Source organism: Lepus europaeus, chromosome 21, assembly GCF_033115175.1.
Source record: "Lepus europaeus isolate LE1 chromosome 21, mLepTim1.pri, whole genome shotgun sequence".
Lineage (NCBI taxonomy): Eukaryota > Metazoa > Chordata > Mammalia > Lagomorpha > Leporidae > Lepus > Lepus europaeus.
Window position 1 is genome coordinate 28,866,397 of NC_084847.1, and position 20,775 is coordinate 28,887,171.

Sequence of the window (20,775 nt, forward strand, 5' to 3'; positions counted from 1 at the left end):
AATCCTCCGCCTGTGGCTCCGGCACACCGGCTGGGGCGCCGGATTCTGTCCCGGTTGCTCCTCTTCCAGTCCAGCTCTCTGCTGTGGCCCAGGAGTGCAGTGGGCCTTGCACCCGCTTGGGAGACCAGGAGGAAGCACCTGGCTCCTGGTTTCGGATCAGTGTGGTGTGCCCGCCACGCTTGGCCGCAGCGGCCATTGGGGGGTGAACCAACGGAAAAGGAAGACCTTTCTCTCTATCTGTCTCTCTCACTGTCCACTCTGCCTGTCAAAAAAAAAAAGAATTACTGTCACCCTCTTTTATTCAATTAAGTATAGAAATGTTTAAATTTATATTCAACACTTTTTTAGTGGTTTCAAGTTACATTCTCTGGACTTCTTAAAGTATGTGAACATGCATGGTCTACTTAATGTTTAGCTTTTAAATTTTATTTAAGAGGAACAAAGCCCTAATGGGTTACTTTCCTTTAAAAATTAGCAAAAGCAGCAGAAATTAGCAATACAAAAGATATGGACACCAAAGCTAAAACCTAAATAGATTAAGTAGCTAACATGAGTACAAAAGAAACTAAATGAGCCTGGGAAATGTATCATGGAAATCCAAATTTCAATGAAGAAAATTCCAGATAAAATATACACAAAGCATATTTAAGGAAATCATCAATGTTTTTCGAAACTGGAGGTGGAAAAAAACTTGCTAAACAACTGAAGCCATCAGCTTGTTTTATTTTTTAAAGATTTATGTATTTATTTATTTGAAAGTCAGAGTTACACAGAAAGAGGAGAAGAGGCAGAGAGAGAGGTCTTCCATCTGCTGGTTCACTCCTCAGTTGGCCACAACAGCTCAAGCTGAACTAATGCAAAGCCAGGATCCAAGAGCTTCCTCCAAGTCTCCCACACGGGTGTAGGGCCCAAGGACTTGGGCCATCTTCTGCTGGTTTCCCAGGCCATAGTGGAGAGTTGGATTAGAAGTGGAGCAGCCAGGACTTGAACTGGTACCCATATGGAATGCTGGCACTGCAGGCGGCAGCACTGGCCCCCAGCCATCAGTTTTAATATTCAAAGGAAGACATCTATTTGTCAATGTTTTAAAATAGAAAGAAAAAGTTTTAGGAAAAAAATAATAAAAAGGCTGTGCTTTGCTCACACATGGAAAAGATGATCCCAGACAATGGTTTGAGAGTACTTGAGGAAAAGTATAGAGCTTTCTTTCTCGGAAAACTATGAAAAACCTTTTAGAATTTATATAGCCAACACAACTAATTGACACAAACCTGTTATCACTTCCTTCCTTTGTGAAGAGTTGAAATTTTTCTTACTTGCAAGCTAGCAAGTTAGCCTGCCATGATTTCATATATACTGGCAAAAGACATAAGGCTCTTGGGTCATGGACAAATGCAGATTTATTACGTACAGCAATAGCAGTAGCCAAAGTGTCAACATTTGTACTAATTTCCCAAGTATTAATTCCTTTAGGGCAAAACAAAGAAGATCAGGGAAATGCATGCAGTAAATTTCATTAGAGGAGAGGAACACTGAACTTAGGGATCCTGAATCTTTTTTTTGGTGGACAATGAGTCAGTCTGACCTTTGCCCCTGAAGGAAACATACTACACAGTAAACAGTCTTCCGTTTTTTCTTGAGAGAGGCACTATTTCTTCTTCCATAGCAATTGCTATACAGGTGTCTTTGAAAAGATAAAGCAAAACAAAAGCAATCATTGCCTCTACTCACAAGATGTATAAAGCTTTGTGGAAAATTGTCTTCTGACAGTTCATGATATTGCAAAGGGAACAGCATTAATGAGTAACTTCATTTATTCCTTTTTCCATTCAACTAGATTGAACACAAACTGTATGCCTGGGTGTTACAGGCATGAGGATATGGTTGTGAACCATCGCTTCTTGGAGCTAACATTTCAGTGGCAGGAATGGACAATAAATAGATCTTTAACATAGTGGTAAATCCTGTCAGAATTTAAAACAAGAGGGCAGCATGATGGGGGAGCTATTTTACATTATAAAATAAACACTACTGGAGTGTAAACTGCGATAGAAACAAAAAAGGAGTTCTCCAGACTGTAACCTGATACTGTGGTTATTGTGTAGAGTTGAGGGAAGGGGTGATGCAGTTATTAACCACCAAAACAGGCCACTCAAGGGTTTGAGAGGTGGTCACTGTGTTTCTAATTAGAAGTGAGTACTAGTGGTCCTAAGAATGGATATAGTTTAAACTGAGTGTTAAAATTTGGTGCAAATGGGGTCCAGTGCTGTGGTGTAGCCGGTAAAGCCACCACCTGCAGTGCCAGCATCCCATATGGGTGCCGGTACGAGATCCAGCTGCTCCACTTCGGATCCAGCTCTCTGCTATGGCCTAGGAAAGCAGTTGATGATGGCCCAAGTCCTTGGGCCCCTGCACCCATGTGGAAGACCTGGAAGAAGCTCTTGGCTCCTGGCTTCAGATTGGCTCAGCTCTGGCCGTCACAGCCATCTGGGGAGTGGACAAGTGAATGGAAGATCTCTCTCTGCCTCAGTCTTTAACTCTGTCTTTCAAATAAATAAATCTTTTTAAAAAATTTGGTGCTAATGAAAGGTAACCATGTATAAACTACCTAGTTAGATTAAATGAATAGTCTTTGGTAGAGAGTACATAAACTAAAAGAATAACAAATTATAGTATCATAAATCACAGTTAAAAATGTTAAGTCCCAGCATTTTGGGCTTAACCCACTGGGTTAAGCCAATACTTGCAGTGCTGGCATCCCATATGGGCACTGGTTCAAGTCTCTGCCACTCTACTTCTGATCCAGCTCCCTGCTAATGTGCTTTGGAAAGCAACAGGGGACGGGCCAAGTACTTGGGCCCCTGCACCCACAAGGGAGACCTGGAAGAATCTCCTGGCTTTTGACTGGCACAGCACTGTTCACCACAGCCATTTGGGGAGTGAACCAGCTGATAGAAGATCCCTCTGTCTCTCTGCAACTCTACCTTTCAAATAAATAATAAATCTATTTTTAAAAAATTTCTCATGCACTCTCTAAAAAACGTTTAAGTCCCTCATTAAAAATGAAATTATACTTACAGATTTAATAGTGAAATTTCATAAATTCAATAATTTTTCTATTTAATTTAATCTATTCTGCTTATTGAAAGGATTTGAGGAGACCTACAAAATGATTTAAAATAGAAGGCTAACACTTTTTTTTTTATTATTTAACAATTTGTTTATTCATTTGAGAGGCAACATTACAGAGACATAGGGATAGACAGGAATCTTCCATTCACTGGTTCACTCCCCAAGCGGCCCCAACGACTGGAGCTGGGCCACTCCAAAAAAAGGAGCCAGGAGCTTCTTCCAGGTCTCCTACGTGGGTGCAACCATTTTCTGCTGCTTTCTCAGGAGCATTGACAGGAAGCTGGATCAGTGGTGTAGCAGCTGAAACTTGACTAGCACCCATATGGGATGCTGGCGCTGCAGGCTGTTCTTTACCCACTAGGCCACAACACCAGCCTCTAGCACATTTTTTTTTTCAAATAGAATTTGAAAGTACATTATATGTTAAGGATTTAATCTGATACAAAACATTTGAAGTTCATTCAAAAATTGAAAGGATTATACCTTAGATCTAGCTAAAAAAAAAAATAAAAAGATAAATACTTTCCAGGTTAGCACAAACACTTTAAATAATTTAAATTATAATGTACATTGTTTCAGGAAAAACATGGAAGCAAATATATAATTTTCTTGTGAGGAGGTAGAAACAAGAATTTGTGGAGACTTGTAAGTACAGCAGACTTCAAGATATATTCTAAAATGAAAATCATCACAACTAGATGAGACTTTGGGAAAAATAAAATGTAGAATGTGAAATATATATCCCCAAAATAAATTCAGTTTCTTAGAGACAAATTATGTGATAACTGGGTAAACCAGAGGATCCAGGGTCGCTCTGTCCTAATGGCTGCTGAAAAAAAGAGATGAACTTGTGTGCACACTATCGTAGTGGTGCATTTCTTACTGTTCACCCAACATTCCAGCCAATTTAAAGGGCTCAACATGAAAAATTTAGAAGTAGGTCAGTGTATTCAAGTGATGAAAGAACCTAAAATTGAAATATTAATGGTATTAACTTTTTAAAAGATCTGTGCAAAGAAAAAAGTAAAGTGGAAGGCAACATTGTAAGAGTTTAGGTTTTTGAAATATGGAAAATTTACTAAGGGTGGGAGGGATCTAAGTTTTTTAGAGTAAAGGTCATTTTTAATTCCAGATGGCACAGCATCAGCCCTCTACATGAGTGCCACATTCTTGAATTCAACCAATCACAAATTGAAAATATTTGAAGGGAGGGGGATTGTATTTGTATTGACAATGTACAAACTTTTTTCCTTTTTATTTTTAAAAAATATGGTTATACTACTTAAATAACATTCATATTAGAAGTAACCTGTAGATGATTTAGAGTTTGTGGAAGGATCTGCATTGGTCACGTGCAAATACATTTCATGTGAGGGACTTGAGCATCTGTGCCTTTGGAATCCATGGCGGGGCAGTGTTGGGGGTCCTGCAGTTACTGAGGGGTGGCTAAAACAGTAACTGAGACAGGAGTAAGGGTGAGCTGTCAAGGTGATCACAGTACTGTAAGTGCTTGGTTATTTTGACTTCCCAGAGGGTGTAAGATGGGAACTGAGCCTCCAGGGAGATTCTGTGGGGACTTTCCTGACAGTTGTTGCAGGGTTAGAAAGGAATAAAAAGTGAGAAAAATCAAAGGTTGAGAGAGTAACTGAATTGATGGGGAAGACATCATGAAGGGAGATAGGCATGATTGAGTGACTGTCCTGCCACTGAGCACTCTGCCATCTTTCCAGAATTAAGCCAGCACATCAGCCGGCTGACAGTCAGCCCTTGGTGTGTGAGATCACTGGCCTATGTAGATGAGGGCTGTGAGAAACAGCTGTCGAATTTGTCTTCAGTCTTGGGCATGCCCCTCTGTAGCAACATTTTTATGAGAACCCCTTAGAGAAAATTTTTACTGTGGTATCAGATTTTCACCGGAAATGTTCATTTACTTTTATCCTCTGAACACTGAATTATGTAACTGTTTGCATCCTACTGACGATTACTAGAAAGATTAGTTAGATGACAACTTACAGACTCTTTAAAAAAAAAAAAAAAGATTTATTTTATTTACTTGAAAGAGTTACACAGAGAAGGAGGGGCAGAGAGAGAGAGCAGTCTTCCATCTGCTGGTTCACTCCCCAGTTGGCCACAATGTCTGGAGCTGTGCCAATCTAAAGCCAGAGACCAGGAGCTTTCCTCCAGGTCTTCCACGTGGGTACAGGGACCCAAAGACTTGAGCTATCTTCTACTGCTTTCCCAGGCTATAGCAGAGAGCTGGATCATAAGTGGAGCAGCCGGGACACGAACTGGCGCCCATATGGGATGCTGGCACTATAGGCAGCAGCTTTACTCGCCACACCACAGCGCCGGCCCCATGCACTAACTCTTGACTAGCCACATCTTCAAGGAATACATTTTTATTTCGTCATTCATCACTCTATTTTTTTTCTGTGTTTTGTTTTTCTTTTTAAATATTTACATCTCTATATGAGAAGTGTAGAGGCAGAAAATCCTATTCGCTGTACGATCCCCAAATTGCTGCAAGAGCTAGGGCTAGGCCAAGCTGAATCCAGGAGCCAGGAACTCAATTCAGGTTTCCCACATGGGTGGCAAGGACCCAAGTACTTGAGCATCACCTGCTGTCTCCCATGTTACACATTAGCAGGAAGCTGGAATCTGGAGTGGATCTGAGCCTGTCACTCAAACACAGGCACTCTGATATGGGATGCAGGCATTCTAAATAGCACCTTAACTGCAAGACCAAACACCTGCCCCTGTTTTACTTTTTCTTTTTCATTTTAAATTTGTTTTTACTTTATTGGAAAAGCAAAGAGATACAGACAGAGATCTTCTATCTGCTGATTCACTCCCAAGATATCTAAAACAGCCAGGGCTGGATCAGCTGAAGCCAGGAGCCTGGAATTCCTTCCAGATACCCTAAATGTGTGGCAAGAATCTAGGTACTTGAGCCATCATCTGCTGCCTCCCAGGATGCACATTATCAGGAAGCTGGACCAGAAGTAAAAGTTATCAGGACTCCAATTAGGCACTCAGTACAGGATGCAAACATCCCAAGTGGCGCTTAATGCTCTGCCAAATGCCTTCCCTTCTTTTTATTTGTTGTTGTTTTTGTTTTCTAGTTTATTTTGCTGACTTATATTATCTTTTGTATGGACTTTAAACATTCTTTGGGGAAAATATGTGGAGTGCTTACATTACACCTATACAGTGAGTAAATAAAAGTTATAAAGTCCAGTGTTTAGAGGCCATGGAGTAAAAGGATACATACATGGCTAATGACAGCATACACTGGAGTTCCTGAGGATTGACTGTAGCAATAGATACTCAGGGCTGAAAAGTTGTTCATACTTATTAAGCTATTATTGCCACTTTTGGAAATATATCACAGAAATAAAAACCCAAAAGAAAATAGTCGTCACAAAATTATTTATAAGTGCAATACATAATAGTGAAAAAAGGGAGGCAGCTCAGAGGCACAGCAGTGGAAGGTCATTAAATAAGTTGCTTAACATAGCAGAATATTAAAACAAATTAACAAATAAGGTGACTGTAAATACACATAAAATATAAGTTATCACAAACATGCATTATAGCCATGTAAGATATATACAGTGAAAAGAATGAAAAAGCCATGATATGTTATAAATAATACTGGACAGATGACTAAAAAAAAGAACTGTATAAAAAACAGGAGACGTTGCTGGCAAGCTCCAAACATGGAGGAAGGGCGATATGGCGGGAATGTTCCTTGCCTGATGGGATCCACTGGTGCCTTGGGGCTGTGCTATTTGAATAAGAGTGTTGCACGAGTATGGCATGTTAATCAAAAAGTTTTGAAAACATATTAGTGGGTAGGTCTTTCTTCCCTGCAGATTTAATGTAATTTGTAATTTGTAACCCTTAGGATTAACACTAGTACAAGAATTGGGTTTTGGAAACTTTAAAATTTAAAGCTGTAATCATGAACTTTCTTCAGCTCTTACGTCGCTTCTTTGTACCTTTATTTCAGGATTTAAGCATTGAGGAACAGTCAGAGTGCACTCAAGATTTTTACCAGAATGTGGCTGATAGAATGCAGGCGCGTGGAAAAGGTAATACTTTGTCAGCCAGCCGATGAGAGACTGCTGGGAGTTGCATGCAGCCCGGCCACCCAGTGTCTTAGCAGTTTTCCACTTCTCTGAGAGCCTGGTTGGTTTGCTTGCTCCCTCCTGCAAACTGTTCCCGTGACTTTCTGATACCTGGTCATTATACTTAGCAGTGCCTTAGAGTGCTGCCGTGTGTATTCTTCTGAGATAAGCAGAGCAGTGGGATAATTTTTCGAGTACTGTTTTAGGACTCCATTGGGGTAAAGGTGGAGTGGATTGAAGCCTTTTGAGAATCTTCTCTAAATGAATCCAACATTTTAGAATTGCTGTCTAGGTGACACATTATTTATGATGATGTTTTCCTCAAGGGAGTTTGGGTGGGAAAAAAAAAATAAGGAGACTCAATGATTTAGAGTTTTAGTGTTTTAGAGATTCCTCTGGAATTTGCCCTCCATTGATACTGGACTTTAAGACACTTATCTGAGAAATCTGTCCCAGATGTATACCTCACAGAGTTCTCTGTGGTCTTAATGGTAAACTTTGGAAAAATAAAAGGGTAAGTCTCGCTAGCATTCATCACTCTTGGGAATTTCAAGTGCTTTCCTATGTGGCCACAGAGCGACCCCTGGTGGAGTTTTCCATGTGCAGGGCTTATACCAGTTGGGTGCTCCCCACACAGCTTAAGTTAGGAGTGAGGATTCTGGAAAGGCAATCCCAAAAGTTGGGATAATTTTTAAAGAAGTCTTTTTAAATGTGGCATCTTATATTTTTGTTTTTAGGTATGTTTACTGTATTTCTAGTAAATCAATTTTTCTTACTATGTAGAAAGTACTTTGAAAATATAGTATTAACTGAAAATGGCCATTCTTCCCTTGAGTTTTTATACCTATCTTGGTGTTTTAGTGCCCCCTGAGAGAGTTGAGAAGATAATGGACCAGATTGAAAAGTACATCATGACTCGTCTCTATAAATATGTATTCTGTCCAGAAACTACTGATGATGAGAAGAAAGACCTCGCTATTCAAAAGAGGATCAGGTAACTGTTTGTTTTGCATTGTTTAAATTTACTACCTATAATGGAAGACTGCATTGTGTGAAAATAAAGTGATTAAATTTCAAACCTTTAGAGAAAACAATAGCTTAAGCACCTGCCATCCTTGGCATATAAGCTTTCTGTTATCAGAAAGAACAAGAATGGGCTGATCTTGCTTAGCCATCTGACTCTAGACCGCTCTAGAAAAGAACCATGTTTGGTGTTTTAGATTGTTTGAAAAATTAACAAGACATGGGAAGACTTTTCTTGTTTGGTTACACTATCTTGTCAGGTAGGAAGCTGTGAATATCCACACCAAGGCATCCCTGACATCAGTCAGCCATTCCTCTCTCACTAGCACTGCTTGATAACACTTCCCAGAGCACCCAGTCTTCTGGAACTGGTAGTGGGGACACTTACGAGTAGGCCACCCAAGTATGAGGGAGGTCCAAGGCTGAGCATGCTGAGGTTGTTTCTAGAGGAGAGGGGCCTAGGATTCACAAATCCATTCCCAGGCAAGGAGCTGGTGAGCGGTAGATCTGTACTTGGAAGTTTCACACCAGAAGTGAGGAGTTGTTACTGGCTAGGTGGAAGAGAGCCCAACACCAGCAGCCAGATGGCACCAGCCTGAGGGACAAGGCGCAACCTGGTGATGTCAGGAGCAATCTCTGGAGTGAAGTTAGGGTGTGACCAGGAGTTGCATGATGATTCAGGCTGATGGGACACATGCTTGTTGACTTCTTCCATGGGCTCCAATTTGCTTCAGATGATGAAGGCAGGGTGTGAAGAGACATTAATGAGGGTGGACAGTGAGGATGGGAAGCAACAGATTCTTCGCAAATCTTTGTTCTTGTATTAGATGCTTTTCAGTCTGTGCAGTGCATTCTCCTTTCAGCTGGTGAACCTGTCTATTGTTCTTCCTGTGAGAAGTACGGAAGAGAAACCTCATTTTAGGACACACACTAGTGACTTGGTCCCATCAGTTGAGCTTCTGATATGGGCAGGACTGATGTTCTTGGGCCTGGGATTCCCTGATTAGTCAGTGGCGCTTAATGATTTTCCCTTAACTGCAGGAAATGACAGAATGAGTGACTAGAGTCTGTTTTTGGAACTCCTTTTTACCATTCATCTCTCTCTGTAGAGCCCTGCACTGGGTTACACCTCAGATGCTTTGTGTGCCTGTTAATGAAGAAATTCCAGAAGTGTCTGATATGGTGGTGAAAGCAATTACAGGTCAGTAAAACTGAGAGCTTTTCTATTTCTGTGTTTATGCCCCATGTTAGTCCATACTTTTTTCAGTAAAATATTTCCATAATGCAGGCTGCCAGACGTGTGTGAATGTCAAAAATGACTTGCAAGAAGTTAGTGTTAAGGATTTAATTATTCACAACAGCAGAAACTCCTTTTCTCTCTCCTCTTAAGCTTTCATTTCTTAGACTTCGAACTAAATTATTGTCAGACACAGCTAGAGTAAATTTTCTAAGAAACTGTTGCATTTATATGTTCAGAACAATTGTGTATAGAACAAGAGAATTTGTGGGTCTGCTGTTGTGGCATAGCAGGTTAAGCTGCTGCCTGCCATGCCAGCATCCCAAATGGGCGCTGCTTTGAGTCCTTACTGCTGCAATTCTGATCCAGCTCCCTGCTAATGTGCCTGGGATAGCAGTGGAAGATGGCCCAAGTGTTTGGGCCCCTGCACCCATGTGGGAGACCTGGAGGAAGCTCCTAGCTCCCAGCTTCTGCCTGGCCCAGCCCTGGTTGTTGTAGTTATTTGGGGAGACCAATCAGTCTGTCTCTCTCTCCCTTTCTGCTTCTCTCTCTCTCTCTTTGCCACCCCCTTTTCTCTCTGTAACTTTCAAATAAATAAATACTTTTTAAAAAAGAACAAGAGAACTAGTGAACAAGGCAATCCCAGAACAGAGTAGCTTTTTGTTTGTTTTATTTATTTATTTGAGAGAGAAAGAAAGATCTTTGATCCACTGGTTCACTCACCAAATGCCCTCAGCAGCCAGGGTTAGGCCAAGCCAAAGCCAGGAGCTCACAACTCTATTTGTGTCTCCCACATGAGTGGCAGGGACCCAAGCACTTGAGCCATTATCTGCTGCCTCACAGGGTGCAAATTAAAAGGAAGTTATATCGGAAGCAGAGGTGGGACTCTATCCCAGGCACCCAAATATGGAATGCCAGTGTCTCAAAGCAGTGGCTTAGGGGCCTGCGCCGTGGCTCACTTGGCTAATCCTCTGCCTGTGGTGCCGGCATCCCATAAGGGCGCCAGGTTCTAACCCAGTTGCTCCTCTTCCAGTCCAGCTCTCTGCTGTGGCCCGGGAGGGCAGTGGAGGATGGCCCAAGTGCTTGGGCTCCTGCACCCTGCATGGGAGACCAGGAGGAAGCACCTGGCTCCTGACTTCAGGTCGGCGTAGCTCCGGCCGTAGCGGCCATTTGGTGGGTGAACCAACAGAAGGAAGTCCTTTCTCTCTGTCTCTCTCTCTCTCACTGTCTAACTCTATCTGTCCAAAAAAAAAAAAAAAAAAAAAAAAAATCAGTGGCTTAACCTGCTGCACCACAGCTTCTGCCTCTAGAGTCCCATATTAAAATAATGACTCTGGGGGCTGGTGCTGTGGTATAGTGGGTAAAAGCTACCTCCTGCAGTGCTGGCATCCCATATGGGAGCCACCTGGCTGCTCCACTTTTGATCCAGCTCTCTATTATGGCCTGGGAAGGCAGTAGAAGATGGCCCAAGTTCTTGGGCCCCTGCACCCACGTGGGAGACCCAGTAGCTTTTGCCTCCTGGCTTCAGATCGGCCCAGCCCCAGCTGTAGCGGCCATCTGGGGAGTGAACCAGCAGATCGAAGATTCTCTCTCCCTCTCTCCTCCCTCTCTCCCCCTCTCTGCCTCTGCCTCTCTGTAACTCTGCCTTTCAAATAAATAAATAAAGATTTTTAGAAAAAAAATGGACTGATGTATCCTGAAACAAAAATTAAAAAAAAAAAATTAATGACGGGTTGGTTGTTAAGCAGAAGTATGCTATGAGTTATTTTTCTGATTTGATCAGGAAATAAATGAAGTTCCCCAAATTGATGTGTCACTGTCATTCTGGACAGATCCAAGGTTCTAATAAAATTTCTGTTTCTTAATCATGGAATAACCCCACGAACGTGCAACACAAAAGTGGTTTTTTTGTTTTGTTTTTTTTTATGGCAACTCTAGATGGAGAGAATGTCCACCCTTGGCCAGCTACTACTTAATTAGGGGGAAAAGCTATAAAGACTTGCTTATTTAGAGATGTTAATGAAAATCTGGGGGAAAAAAGTGGGTCAGCTGATGTTAGCAGTATTTGAGGCAGGCCTTGAAGTAGGCTCCTTCAGTGATAAGAACCAGGGGGGCACGGTAGCTGTGGGAAGGGTTTCCTTAAGGTATTAGCAGGCTTGTAAAGGAGTCAGTTCTCTCACAGGAACTTAGCTGCAATGCTCCTCTAGGGATTGGCTTAAATGACTGCTTCCCCAGCAGCCAGAGGATCTTTATACCAAGCATTCTGCTGTTAATGTGATTCTAACACTTTCTCAGATTCTGCTTCTCTCAATGTATCTTTCCCTCTCAACTTTAGTTATTAGGTAAATTAGTATCTGTAGCTTCCTGTGCAGGTTCTGGAGGTTGAGTCTAATTGACCTAGCTACATACTGATATCTTTATTGCTCCAGGCTCTTCTGCCTACACCTACCTTTTCTCTAGAGGAACCTCCTAAGACATTGAAAGTGGGGACTTTCCCAAAGCCTGGATATGGACCTTGTACTTGTGTTTTTTCCAAAGACTCTTACTAGGAAGTTCAGTTTATATCAAGAGTATTTCACAGGAGTGTATATTGAGTACCCTTTTCTAAAAGCCACAGGACAGCCCTTGTGACAAGTGCTAGACCACTGTTTACTTTAAAAAGAGATTTTCAGTACATCAGGAGGTTTTTAATAGAATTTAAGCGGTAAAACTTCTGTCACGGCATCTGAGATAGAGTTTCCAGAGACCTTTGCTAGTGGAAGTTCACCAACAAAATTTAAAAAGCCTTCTTATTCTTTCTGTCCTATCTTAGCCCACTTCTGTCAGTCCGAGCATGGACACTTGATCACTTTCTACTCTAAAATTGTCAGCTCAGGTGCAGGGGTAATTCGAGAGGACATTGCCTTGTATCAGTGGGCTGGTAGATGGAGGCATCAGTTAAATTTCTTCAGGTCCTCTCTGCTGCTAACGAGCACTGTCAGTTTTGTTTATAAATACACTGACGGTGCGCTTTCTGTTTCTGTTGACTCTGCCTCTCGACCAAGAGTCATCCTGTTTCCTCTTGGTCCAAGAAGGTCCCACTCTTGGTATTTGGGGCTTCAAAAATTATCATTTCCATAGTGGGAAGCCTGCAATGATGAAAGGTTTTGAGCCATTCAGACTGACACTGTGCTAGAGGAGATGGCCGTAGGGATTAATGCACATGATGTATAGCATTTGCAGAGTGGAATCAAAGCCTAAAGGAGCAAATTCCCACTGGTGGAGGAATGGAACCTCTAGAACACCAGAGAGGATCATTTGGACATGCTTGAATGTTACACTTATTGGGGTGCCACTAGAATTCAGTATGTCCAACATAGCTTTTTTTTTTTTTTTTTAAGTTTATTTTATTTGAAAGAGTTACAGAAAGAGAGAGATCTTTCATCCATTGGTTCACTCCCACATGGCTGCAATAGCTGGAGCTGGGCCAGAATGAAGCCAAGAGCCAGCAGCTTCTTCTAGGTCTCCCATGTGGGGACAGGTACCCATGCACTTGGACCATCTTCTGCTGCTTTCTTAAGCACATTAGCAGGGAGCTGGATCAGAAGTGGAGCATGCAGGACTTGGACCAGTGCCCATATGGAATGCTAGTGCTGCAGGCGGTGGCCTGAACCTGCTACGCCATAGTTCTGGCCCCACAACAAAGCTTTCTCCAGCCCAGTTGTCAGTATTGTCAATGTTGAGAAACCCTGAACTGGGAATAGCCTATTTTGCTTTCAAAACTCCATTTAAGATAAGCCTAGAATCTGGATCTTCACACATTCAGCCCTGGCTTGGCCTTGGGCAGAAGTCCTGCAGAGTTATCTGAGGACTTTGAAAAGTAAATACCAAGCAGATTCCAGAGGGAAATCATTATTCAAAGAACAAGTCACTAGCAGTGAGTTTCCTGTTTTTTGTTTTTTTCCCTCCCATATCTTCTTGTTTAGACCTTAGGGCAGTGCCAGTCATGAAACTGCTGAAGCAAGTTCTGTGTAAGTAGAAAATTACATAGGGTGAGATTGAGAGATAATAGTTGTAACCCAGAGTCAACAGATGAAAGGAGCCACACTGGACAACGAGCAGAAGTTGTATAATCTGCACAACAGACTTGTCCGTGAGAGAATGAGTGCAGAATAATTAAATAGGCTGCATTGCCCCACACACATGCTTTCACCGCTGGTGGAGCCATCTGGGCTGCGTCTGACACTTTTCTTCCTGCCAGTAGCAAGGATTTACCGGTACATGAAGCTGCCTCAGCTACTTGGTTCGCTGCTGCCCCACGAGGCAAGCAGCTGTATATGTTCTGAGGCACGTCACCTCCTCTTGTGCTGTTTGTACTTCACCATTCTTTACCATCTCCTAGTCTTTGCACATATAAGATCCTATAATATTTGGACTTGGTGGTCGTCAAAGGCAGAGAAATAATTTTTCTCAAAATGTTATTTTGAGATGAAGTGTACAGCCCTGCTTTATCTAGCCAAAAGGTGCTAGGTGTCCTGGTTCTGTAGATGTCTGTAGCTGGTAGGGATTAACATGCCATGAGGGTTAGCCACTTTAGACATAATGTGTTGGATCTGGATATATATTGTGATGTCAGATACAAAGATGGTTTGTGTAGTAGCCACATTTCTAAAAAGTAGTGTGCAAAGTGAGATTCTCTAAAGTGAGTTTCAAAATGTGTTAGAGCATGGTTGGGGAATGTCCAGGCCACAGGCCATATAAGGCCCTTGAAATCATTTAGCATCTGGCCCTGCCAAAGCAACTGCAAGGCAGGACTCAAAAGTTTAAGACATCTATAGCAGGCTGATTTTTAAGCTGATGATTTTGTATGGCTCACAAGAGATGTTATAAATATTCAAATGGCCCTTGGCAGAAAAATGGTTCCCCACTCTTGTATTAGCAAAACAGAAGCAATAAGAAAGATTCCTCTTTTAAAAAGGGTTCTTGCTTCTCTGTGGGGCTCTGAGGCAGTTTCCCATTGTGATTGGAAGCATGGACTTTGGGGTCAGAAAGACTTGGTTTTAGGGTACTGGCATTTTGGCACAATGGGTTAAGCCACTGCTTGAGACACCAGCGTCCCATATCAGAATGCTGGCTCAAGTTTCGGCAACTCCAAGCTTCTGATCCAGCTTCCTGTTAACACTCCTGGGGAGCAACAGAAGATGACTCACAACTTGCGTCCCTGCCACCCATGTGGGAGACCCAGGTGGAGTTCCTGGCTCCTGGCTTCCACCTAGCCCAGACCTGGCTTGTTGGACCTCTCAGTTGCAGAGATGCCCACTTGCCCGGGAGGACGCCCAAAGATCCAGACTCCAGACGAGTTGATGCAAAAAGCACGAGGTTTTTATTGAACGTTTGCGCAAACGGGCCCCCACCTCAGGCAGTGAGCAGCCCTGAGTGGCAGTTTCACACAGGTTATATAGGCAACGAATTAGCATATTCCTAATGCGCATGCATAGGATTGGTCAGTTCAGAGGGACCATTAGCATACGGGAGAACGCTGGCGAAGAATGCTGGTGGAGAGTGCTGGTGGAAAATGCAGAGGTGGCACGGGATTGGCTGGTTCGGAGGGACAATTAGCATACCGGAGAATGCTGAGGGAGAGTGCTGAGGTGTTACAGGATTGCCCGGTCGCAGTGACATCATAAGTGCGCGCCTAGAGACTCTCCGAAGGGGAGGGGCAGCTCTGCTCTGGGCGTGCCTAGAGATTCTCTGAAGGGGATTGACTTTTCCTTCCCAGAGAACGTCCTGCCCGCTGGACTCTGGGGAACATCTAACCTCTTAAGAAGCCCCTGATATTTGCCCAGGCCTAGTTTCTTGTCCCTCCCCCAATAAGGGTCCTTCAGGCTGTTACAGGTATATGGTATGTAAACTAGTAGATGAAAGATCCCTCCCTGTGTTCTCCCTCTCTTTCTTTGGCTCTGCCTTTCAAACAAACAAAAGAGAGAGAAAGAGACTTAGTTCTAACATCCTGCTCTGTTACTTGGCTATCTGTCTGGTCTTGGGCAAGCCAGTTAACCTCTCTGAACCTCAATTCCATCATCTGTAAAATAAGCAATGGTAATATCCATTGCATAATCTGAGGATTTAAAAAAAAGTAGGCTGGGCCAGCTCTGTGGTGTAGCGGTTAAAACCACCGCCTGCAGTGCCAGTATCCCATATGGGTGCGGCTTCAAGTCCTGGCTGCTCCACTTCAATCCAACTCTCTGTTATGACCTGGGAAATACAAGATAGCTCAAGTGCTTGGACCCTTGCACCCGCGTGGGAGACCCAGAAGAAGCTCCTGGATCCTGGCTTCAGATCGGCACACCTCTGGATGTTACAGCCATCTGGGGAGTGAACTAGAGATGGAAGACCTCTTTCCCTGCCTGCCTCTGCCTCTGCCTCTGCCTCTGCAAACAGATAAAACGATCCTCCTGTTAGTTTCATGTGATTATTTCCTCATAGGAAGCACTGTCTTTCCTCCCTTACAGATATCATTGAAATGGATTCAAAGCGTGTGCCCCGGGACAAGTTGGCTTGTATCACCAGCTGCAGCAAGCACATCTTCAATGCTATCAAGATCACCAAGAATGAGCCTGCGTCAGCTGATGACTTCTTGCCCACACTCATCTACATTGTTCTGAAGGGCAACCCGCCACGCCTTCAGTCCAACATCCAGTATATCACCCGCTTCTGTAACCCAAGCCGACTGATGACGGGAGAGGACGGCTACTATTTCACCAATCTGGTAAGAGCTGGAGTCCTTGGTGTTCTGCAGGAGAACCAGGGAAGTGTTTGTGTAGGGCTGTGATGGGCCAGTCACAGGCCAAGTACAGGTTAATGCCTAAGTGAGCAGCTGGTATGGCTGAGGGCACCAGCCTTGTCCCGGAGCACGTGAGTGTAGGCCGTGCAGGGGCTCTGGCTCCTGGGACCTGACTTGCGTTTGTGTGGCTCCTGGAGTTGGGCATCACTCCCCAGCACTCTGGGTGTAAGGTGTTCACTTGACTGGACTGCTTCAACCAAAAATGAGTCAGTTCTTGGACTTTGGTTCATCTTGAAAAGAATTACAAGTTGTTTTCTATTTGATTTCTACAAGTTGCTTCTTGAAACTGAGATATATTAAGGAAGTTCAGAAGGTGCACAATATTCTCCACTATTGTTTCATAACAGTGGTAATCTCTTCTAGCCAACTACTGTTTAGTTGAATGTGTACAAGTTAATATGGCCAAATACTTGCCTTTTCTGACTGCTACACTTTGGCTTCTTTGCTTTAAACCAGATGTACTGTGAAGCTATGAATTTGAGCATTAGGGCACCTGTGTGCTGGGCTTTTTGTGCCAGGAGTTATAGGAAGCAAGAAGTGGGGAAGGAGACCAGCACACATAGGAAACATTTCTGGTAAATTGCTAAAAAGATGGCTGCAGCAGCCAGGGCTGGGCCAGGCCAGGGTCAGGTGCTCAATCTGAGTCTCCTTTGTGTAGTGGCAGGGACCCAAGCACTTGGACTATCTTCTGCTGCCTTCCCAGATGCATTAGCAGGGAGCTGGATTGGAAGCGGAGCAGCTGGGACTTGATGTTGGTATTGCAGGCTGTGGCTTAACCCACCATGCCACAATGTCAACCCCAGGTTGTCTGATTTTAAAGCTTTTCTTGTAACTGTTTGATAAGACAGCATTTTGAGGGGCTGGTGTTGTGGTGTAGTGGGTTAAGCTACCGCCTGTGATGCTGGCATCCCATATGGGACCAGTTCAGGTCACAGCTGCTCTACTTCCCATCTAGCCACCTGCTAATGGCCTGGGAAAAGCCTTGGAAGATGGCCCAAGGACTTGGCCCCTGCACCCATGTAGGAGACCCAGATGAAGCACCTGGCTCCGGCCTGACACACCCTGGCCTTTGCAGCCATTTGGGGAATGAACCAGCAGATGGAAGATCTCTCTGTCTCTCCTTCTCTCTGTAAACAACAACAACAAAATGTCATTTTGAGGACCAGAGGTCTGTGTACCACCCCAGTACCTTGAAGACCTTCTCCCTCTGGTACCTGAGCTGTGGGTGGGGGTCCTGGGATGGGCAAGACCTCTGAAGTGAATGGCTTTGCAATGCATGTGAAGAGACTGCCCTAGACTCTTGGCCCAGGAGCTCCTGGAATTGTAAAAGAAATAATTGCCTATGACTTGGTGACTTTTGAAGCTGAAGTACATGGAGATTCAGTAGTCTGTTTTGTGAGACTTCTACTTCTGGTCTAAATTCTCCATAATAAAAAAGAACTTTAAAATCTATTTGAATATTTGTGGCCTTCCTAATATAACTGTACCATTCTCTTCTTTTTTATAGTGCTGTGCTGTGGCTTTCATTGAGAAGTTAGATGCCCAGTCTTTGAATTTAAGTCAGGAGGATTTTGATCGTTACATGTCTGGCCAGACTTCTCCAAGGAAGCAAGAATCTGAGACTTGGTCTCCTGACGCTTGCTTAGGTGTTAAACAGATGTATAAGAACCTGGATCTCCTGTCTCAGTTGAATGAACGACAGGAAAGGATCATGAATGAAGCCAAGAAACTTGAAAAAGACCTAATAGATTGGACGGATGGAATTGCAAAAGAGGTTCAAGACATTGTTGAGAAGTATCCACTTGAAATTAAGCCCCCAAATCCACCATTAGCAGCTATTGACTCTGAAAATGTCGAAAATGATAAACTTCCTCCACCACTGCAACCTCAAGTGTATGCAGGATGACAGAAATGCACATGGGTAGTATTTATTTCAGCCTAAATTGTAGGTAGCCCTTACTACAGTCCACCGATTGGGATCTAGGATATAACTTAATTGCTTATAAATGCCAGGGCATTTTTAAAGGTACAGTTTGTGGAGATTGTTTTGTTTTCTTTTTATTTTTCCTGGCAAGGAAAACTTAGTAAGTAATAAAATACTATTTATTTGAGTTACTGAAATAGGTTCATTTAAGACTTGTATGAAAATTTGGTCTAAATCTTTTCTCCTACCTGATTTTCCTATGTGCTTCCTCTGTGGCGTTTACTGTGGTTTGGTTTTGGGTAAATAATTGCCTTTTTAAGGATTAAAAAAATGAATGCTACATACAAAATGTATGTAAGGGAATTCAGTGTTACCACTGTTTCACAGTTTGAAATAATTTTATAATTGTAAAGATAGAAAATATATTGATAAGTAAATATGTAAAATTGTAAATATGTAAAAAAGGAATGGTGTCTGCTGTGCATGGCATTTCCTATGTTGATTTTTGGAGTTTAAAATGAAGTCTGTTGAATGTTTACCTGTATTTGGTTTGCCCCACTAAAACAACCCCGAAAGTGTTTAGACACCCTCCCCTTAAATTGGAACTCCATCTTCAGCAGTGTGAGCCCTAACTGTGGAGTCCAGTGTAGACAGAGATTATGACATCATTATGGCTCACAACAATTTGTAGGTCATACAATGTTGCTGTTCAGCATAATCGATTGAGGCCTTTGAACTGTGCTTTCCCCTCGTGCTCATTCAGCAAATTTTTTGGAATTTTTTTATATAAAGGAGCAGATCCTCGGTCTGGGATGGAAGGCAGGATAGTGAATGGGACTTTGATGGTGAGCGCTGTTGGGGAATCCCTCCACTGTGTGGTACAGGGATGCCTGGTGGCCTCCACGTGTTCCTCTGGCTTTGTAGCCCACTTAGACATGTGACATAGCAGCCTCTGGGGGTTTTCAACCTCAGAACTGTTGATGTCTGTGGCCCGAGAATGTTTTGTTGGATGGGGGGCTACCCTGTGCATTGTGCTATCCTGGTAGCACCCCCATAGCTGTGAAATGCTGTCTCCAGACATTGCCAGATGTTTCCAGGAGGCAGAATCACCCCCAATGAAGAACCACTGGTCTCTTTGGTCACTAGGGAATTGTCCTCCTGGTGGTTAATACGATGTAACCAAAGAACAACGCGTGTTCAGTGCACACTGTAATGTTAACTGGTGTCCCATTCAGTGAGGCTCCGTAGCTACCTGAAGTCCGGAACCTTTTCAAATCTGAGTGGACCCTTTCCTGACCCAAACAGACCCTTGATGCTGCTGCTTCCAGTCGATGATCAGCGACCTGCTGAAGTTGTGATTCCCCAAAGCACCACCCTTGAGCAGTGGCACATCACATAAGCAGTTGAGAGAAGTCCCCTTGTTTTCCCAGTGTCTTCCTCAGTGCACCACAGATCAGTGTAGCAATTTTGGAACAGAACTCTTTATTTAAATTTCCAAGCTTGACACTTGTATCATTAAGCAGGATTGTCAGCTGGTCACCAAGTTCACGTGGAAGGTCATGAGTTCCCACAGATGCCAATGAGAATCTTCTCTTAGAGTAGGCCGGGCCCAAAAGATTTCAGTAGAAAGCTTTCCCTCTCTCTCCTCCCCCTTTTTTATTTTCCTATGTACTTTCTAGGTGCTAATCCCAGGTATACATTGTCTTAATTCCCCTGGAAATACACAGTTCTTTCAGTTGCACATTATGTCTGTTAAATAAAATATGCATATAAGCCTTCCACAAAAACTGACTTCTTTGGGTTTCTTGTGTACCTTTAAAAATAGATTGTTGAATTGATTTTTTGGTAGGTATCTCCTATTGGTTGAACTCCTACGATGCAGACTCTTACTTGCCTTATGTAGAGGCTTATATTTCTCTTAAGTCAGCATCAATACAATGGTCAGAGTTTTTCTCAACAAGAAAGTGTGATATTTTATGTACTGTAAATGTGATTGGAATAAACCTTTGCAACAGATGCCCTTACCAATAAAGTTTAATGATCTATTCCTCTTCCAAACAGATTGGTTTTTGGCTATTTATCAGGAGACTATATATTATCACGAACATTTTCATATTGCTGAGGTTTCCTTTTTCAGCTGAAACCAGTATTGACATACTTTGAGGTAAAACATTAGAAACGTTTTCCAGTTAAAATTAAGAACAAGACAGGGATATTGTTATTGCCACAATTAATGTGTTCTGGAAGTTCTGCCCAAGGTACTGTCTTTCAGCAAAGGCAGAGAGAAGGCAGTTGAACTGATCAAGATAGAGATATTGCAGCCTGGGGTGAGGACATGAGCTGTGGACATAAAAGGCTTAGGGTTGGTTTTAAATTTTAAGCCTGCTTCTTTATTATCTGTTGATCCTTGGGCAAATCTTGTGTGAAATTCAGCTGTGAAGTGAGGATAAAAATTGTCCCTGATTCTAGCGGTGGTCAGAATTAAATGATTTAGAACAAGGGGTAG

The 20,775-nt window shown here is 42.9% G+C and overlaps 1 protein-coding gene across 2 annotated transcripts in view; it reads left to right on the plus strand.

The window, feature by feature from the left end:
- The window catches only part of RABGEF1 (RAB guanine nucleotide exchange factor 1), a 72,986-nt gene extending 52,646 nt beyond the window's left edge, over positions 1-20,340 (plus strand). For both annotated transcript variants that reach the window (XM_062180144.1, XM_062180145.1), the window contains exons 5-9: positions 7,145-7,226; positions 8,124-8,256; positions 9,395-9,486; positions 16,014-16,270; positions 17,853-20,340. In XM_062180144.1, coding sequence (XP_062036128.1) covers positions 7,145-7,226; positions 8,124-8,256; positions 9,395-9,486; positions 16,014-16,270; positions 17,853-18,251 — 963 coding nt within the window. In that variant the 3' untranslated portion in view covers positions 18,252-20,340. The remainder of the gene's footprint in view (positions 1-7,144; positions 7,227-8,123; positions 8,257-9,394; positions 9,487-16,013; positions 16,271-17,852) is intronic.
- Positions 20,341-20,775: the final 435 nt, after the last annotated feature.